General features: G+C 38.9%; 2 protein-coding genes across 2 annotated transcripts in view; both read right to left on the bottom strand.

Annotated features, from left to right (window-relative positions):
- The window catches only part of txndc11 (thioredoxin domain containing 11), an 18,948-nt gene extending 17,680 nt beyond the window's left edge, over positions 1-1,268 (bottom strand). Inside the window, exon 1 of the mRNA XM_015394034.1 lies at positions 960-1,268. Coding sequence (XP_015249520.1) covers positions 960-1,084 — 125 coding nt within the window. The 5' untranslated portion in view covers positions 1,085-1,268. The remainder of the gene's footprint in view (positions 1-959) is intronic.
- Positions 1,269-1,808: 540 nt separating this feature from the next.
- bfar (bifunctional apoptosis regulator) overlaps positions 1,809-5,392 on the bottom strand; it is a 14,326-nt gene continuing 10,742 nt past the window's right edge. Inside the window, exons 8-9 of the mRNA XM_015394008.1 lie at positions 4,130-4,326; positions 1,809-3,052 (exon numbers count right to left, since the gene is read on the bottom strand). Coding sequence (XP_015249494.1) covers positions 2,860-3,052; positions 4,130-4,326 — 390 coding nt within the window. The 3' untranslated portion in view covers positions 1,809-2,859. The remainder of the gene's footprint in view (positions 3,053-4,129; positions 4,327-5,392) is intronic.

Consider the following 5,392-nt stretch of genomic DNA (forward strand, 5'->3'; position numbering starts at 1 on the left):
ATGCAATCAACTGGTTTTCCTGAGATAGAAAACTTTGTATCAATTTGATTGTATGATCTGGTTGAACTGTAAAGTGCCTTGAGATGACATGTGTTGTGAATGTGGCGCTATATAAATAAACTGAATTGAATTGAATGTTATATATTGATGTGCATAATTAACCATAGTGTTTTTGTTGTCAAGTAATTGTTAATATATGAAAAAATTTAAATGTTTTGAATATTCCACTTGAGATTGCTGTTGCCACCATCTGTATTAGCAGGAAATAAATGGTGGGGGGTGGCCATCCCTGGCCCCCCATCTAGCTCCACCCCTGTCGAATTTTGTTAGAACCTGAACTGATCAGCATTGGTCAGAATGACTCTTGGCTGGATTATCAATGCTTCGCCTAACAGAACCAATGTGTTAAAAACATTTTTTTTTTTATAAAAGTTGTTGAACCTCAAACCATGATGAAGATCAGAAATTAATAAATTCAAACTTATCAATGGAAAACGATTTGACATTGACGCAACACTGACGCACAAGAGACGCAGACCACGCATGCAAGCCAGAGTACCCGGTGAGAACCCACGATTCCAAAGGGAAACGTATAGATTTTATCTAAAGTAATTGGCATTTTAAAATAAGAGCTGGGACAACACATAGATAACCTCACCATCGGGTGCTGCATACAGTGCAGGTACAGTGGTTAAAGCTGCTACGCTTGAATCAAATGAATAGCACAAAACTAGTTAATAGTTCTATATATATGAACACCAGAGGCGCAAATATACTGCGACTTTTTAAATGGATAATCGCATTTGTTAATCCGCCTGTCCCTCAGTTTCAGATTAGCTACAATGACTGGATCAAGTGGCTCATCTGCAAGCCAGCTGATAAACAACCAGGCGTCCGGATCTTACATATGTCCCAAAAGCTGCAAAGCTGCCGCTATAAGATCAGAAAGCTGTGGGTACCTGCAGGTGAACTTAACCGCCAGAATGAGCAGGGCGCTGAGAACGATCGCCCCGCAGAGAAGGTCTGGTCTCCGAGCCATCAGTAACAGCACCTGACGGAGAGACTGCCGAACCCGGCGCAGCATTACCGCCTTAGGTCCGCACCATTTATACGCCCCGGATGCCGCTCAGCGCGTTCATTTGGCTCCCAGGGGAGGAGGGAGACTGGTTCGACCAGGGACACAGCGAGGCTGGATTGGACATGGGTGCTGTTAGTTGGAAAGGTGTTCAAACACAGCCAGACCAACCTTTCTTCCCCACGTAGACTTTTTACTTCCGCTACAAGGGCTTCGGGGAGAGTCTACAAAGTGCAACAACGGCTAAAACGTGCATTATCATTAACCTTTATACTTCATGATTGTGGATCTTAAACATTATTTAAGCCTACTAAACTAGTATCGAAGATAAATAAATTAATTATTAATAACTATATTTTTTATTTGTCTTTGTAGGTACGTTTGTCTTTTTTTTTTTTTTCAAATTCCTCTGCACTTTTTTTATGACAGTCCCTAAAACCTTATGACGTCAGTGACGTGGCAGTTACGCACACTGTCATATTTACCTTCTTTACACACCAGGGGCGCTAGTCTCATTAAACTCAACATTCTAAATATCGCTCATAATTACATTTTACATTGACAATGCGATCTTTGAATGTTTTAATCTTTTCTTAATATAAATAAATCTGAAAAATACACACCTAAAAATAGCAATGAAATGCTAACGATTCCACATAAATACATTTTAAATAGATTCAAAGATACAAATTGAAGTAAACAAAGTAAAAGACAAATTCTTTTAATAAAGTCTGATCAGTTTAAAATATAAGAAGAAAAATTGCCTTTAAGGCACTTCGTACACTAAATTATGCATACATCTTAGTTATATAACTTTCCAGGGTTGTGGTAGATGGTAATGTGTATGTTTTAAAATATATTTTTGTACTCTTGAAGGTATTTTCCACATAAAAAAACAATTTATTTAATTCATTCAAGAACTTATAAGAACTGTCACAGTGTTGAATTTCAAGTGCAAATAAATTTATAATACAAATTTTATTGGTTTGGTCCAACAACTAAATGAAAAGATTTTTTTACTGAATAGTAAAAGATGTGCAACAGTATTTATCAGCAGTAAAAGCAACTTAAAAAAATAACAAAATAAACATTTTTTGAACTCAGCTTTACACATTTTGCAGCAAAAGAAAACATCTGATCTTTAAGTCAACACCTGATTTTTAAGTCTTCAATATCTGAACAGAATGAATGCTAAGATATGAACGGGAAACGTTAACACAAGGTAATTTCAAAAAACTCTTCAAGTTCTATAGATTTGTGGCAATAGGACCAGCATTGCAAAAAGATGCAAAGTACCTCTAAATTCAAATCAAATATGATCCTTGAAGTAGCTGTGTGTTGCATCCTTTGATTATAATTTCCCCCAACAACCCTGACAACAGAATTCAATATATTATAAAGATATGAATCTTGTATTGAGTCTTCTATAGTGACCATTCATTTAGTATTCACTGAATTAGGCATGCTTGATAACTCTTCAATGCCAGCAGTGCTCAGTTCTGACTTAAATGTGTTTAATTGTCACTGGGATACTACAGGCATTGTGGTTTTTAATACACAGAAGACATCCAGGATCGTAGCAGTGATCCGCCGTTTCTCCCATGACAGCTTGGAGTCTCTAATTTCTCACACTGTATGATGTAGCAAAGACAGGAAGACAGTAAATCAAATAAATTGAAGCCAGTTATCGGAATTTACAGCTAAAAATGAACAAGTTGGGCGGAGGTTTATTGAGTTTGCTGTCAACTGTACAGCATTCCTCAGGCAGTGACATATATTGTCTGTTACCGCGCCTGCGTTTCAGGGTGCATCAGCTGCTGCACCACCAGGTCTATGTTAATGATGGGGCTGAAGTAGAGAGCCCAGTAGAAAAGGCAGTTGCACACAAACTGCGGGATAAAAGGCCACATGAGAGCGAAGGCGAATCCCTGAGAGAGCATCTTCCACAGGTGGTTCCACATCTTCTGAGGCAGCGACCTGCAAACAAGAGATCACAAATATTAGCTAGCATTGTATAATGTGCTGCTCCCCCTCAGCAGATGTTTAAAAACCTAATTTTAAACACCCATCCACCCTTATCCATCAGTTTCACTGAGGGCTTCTACCTATAACCAGCAGTCTATGGACAAAGGGTGGGGTACACACTGAACAGGTCACCGGTCTGTCGCAGGGCAACTATTTTTGAACATATAACTGATAAACAGTTTTTACTTTTACAGCCCTTTAGCAATTCAGGGCACTTTAATTCAGTCATTCACTTCCACAGTAATAATTGTATGCAACACTGTAGCCACAGCTTCCTTAGGCCAATCTGACAGAAGTGAGGCTGACATACAATCGTTTCTTCTCTCTGACCATCAACAGCAGGAAAGGCAGGTGAAGTCACAATGAAACCAGCAAACCAGTAGTTCCAGGTTAAACTTCTGCTCTGGATCTGAATTTTTTGTGAAATCCGATTTTTTTTTTTGCGTGATTACGCTTCCAAATATATGTGACTTGTATGTGATCTCCTTTGTGAACTGCATTCATACAATGCAGTAGTGGAAGCAATGACATCACAAGCAAGCGGAAAGCAAAGAAACCACTGCCCCAGTCCTGTTTTAAAGTGACAACCAAAGCACCTGTCCAGCTATGTGTGTCAAAGCCATAGAGAAGGTCAATAGGATCCACATGTCTGTGGGAAGCTGATACTACAGCATAACAGGCCCCTTCTGCGTGGAGTAGAGTGAATGCATACACACCTGATTATTTTGTTTAATTTTTCATTCTGTGTTGGTTTATAGTTATTTAGGCTTGATTCTTATTGCCCACAGTAAAAGGTAGATTAGGCATATTATTAAATAAACAAAATTTCTATGATAAAATTCAAATTATGTTATTAATTACTCATGAAAATTGTTTACATTTGGATTACCAGTGAGAATGGTTAAGTTATTGACATTAAAGTATCATAAAGATGGTTTGCTTCACAGCTCTGCCCAACTGTTGCTATGCTAGCTTCTTCTGCTGCAAAAACAGAAAACAAACCACAGAGAGATTTATCTTTGGAAGTACCTGATTGGGGCTGTCGTCCAGAGCCTCCACAGAGAGCAAGCCTCAAGGACAGAGAGCAGCATGGCGTTGACGATGATGAAGCGGGACGTCCAGTAGTGGACGGCCAACCAGTCCCATGCAAACTCTGCAATCAGCTGGTATGGAAGAACCAGGTATTTCACCAGAAACTCTGCCCACTGCTGCCAGCTGGGCTCCAACTAACAGAAACAGGAATATGGCGCAGAGTCGTTATGACCAATTCGAAAATAATTAAAACTATAAACACAGATCAGGCATGTTAATGAGCAAGTATCGCAAAGCATGAAATGGAAAAAATAGCTCCTCTTTTTGGTAAAAATAATCTAAACTGGATGGTTTCCTATTAAGGACCCTGTTTTTACAGCATATTTTCAAATAGGGCTGAGGGTCATAGCAAAAACACAATGTTAGCCTGTTTTATACATCCCAACACTATCCCGAACTGTATCCTAGTTTCAACCTTCATGTTGATCATATAAGCTAAAGAAATGTAATTAATCTAACTTTAATGCCTGGCTTAAGAAGCAGCAGTCAGTCCTGCCGGTTTCAACCCCAGTTCATTCACCATGTCCACTACCTCCTGGTCATCAGAGGCCCCACTTCTGTCAATGTGCCCAAGGACAGCTGTGGCTACAGTGTAGCTTGCCACCATCAGTGTGTGAATGAGAGTGTGATGACCATATGGCAAATCCAAGTGCAGCCATTTATCATTTTACCCTCCATATTGTGCACTTTACTTCCACCACTGAAAACAAATTAGACCCATAGCACCATGCGGTCCCCATCTTGCTTGACAGTTGGTAGAGTTAAACAGCTAGTATCACGTTTTTTCTCATCTTACCATAAAGTTTAAATGAAGGCTTCTGGCCCGTCCATCTGATCAGCTGCTAATTTCAGTCATACCACAAATTTTACATGGCAACACTGTCACGAACATTAGTTTCCCGCTTTGATTAAATTAAACCGAACTTTTCAAGTAAAACTGTACCTCTCTGTACACGGCACACCTATGGTGATATTAGAAAAAGCCATCCTCCATAGGATGCAATTAGCCTATAAAACGGCCCTAAGACTTTTTTTTTTTAATAAAACCAAGATACAAAAGTGGCAATGAACTGTCAGTATATAAGCGCATTGATGGCTATTTAAAAGAAATTTTATGGACAAGTTTATTTGTTGATAGAATAGATTTAACAATAGGATAATTATGTTTGTGACTAATAGAGATGATAGAATCCAGTTTTT

This window comes from Cyprinodon variegatus, unplaced genomic scaffold (assembly GCF_000732505.1).
Source record: "Cyprinodon variegatus isolate N-32 unplaced genomic scaffold, C_variegatus-1.0 Scaffold667, whole genome shotgun sequence".
NCBI classification, from domain to species: Eukaryota; Metazoa; Chordata; class Actinopteri; order Cyprinodontiformes; family Cyprinodontidae; genus Cyprinodon; species Cyprinodon variegatus.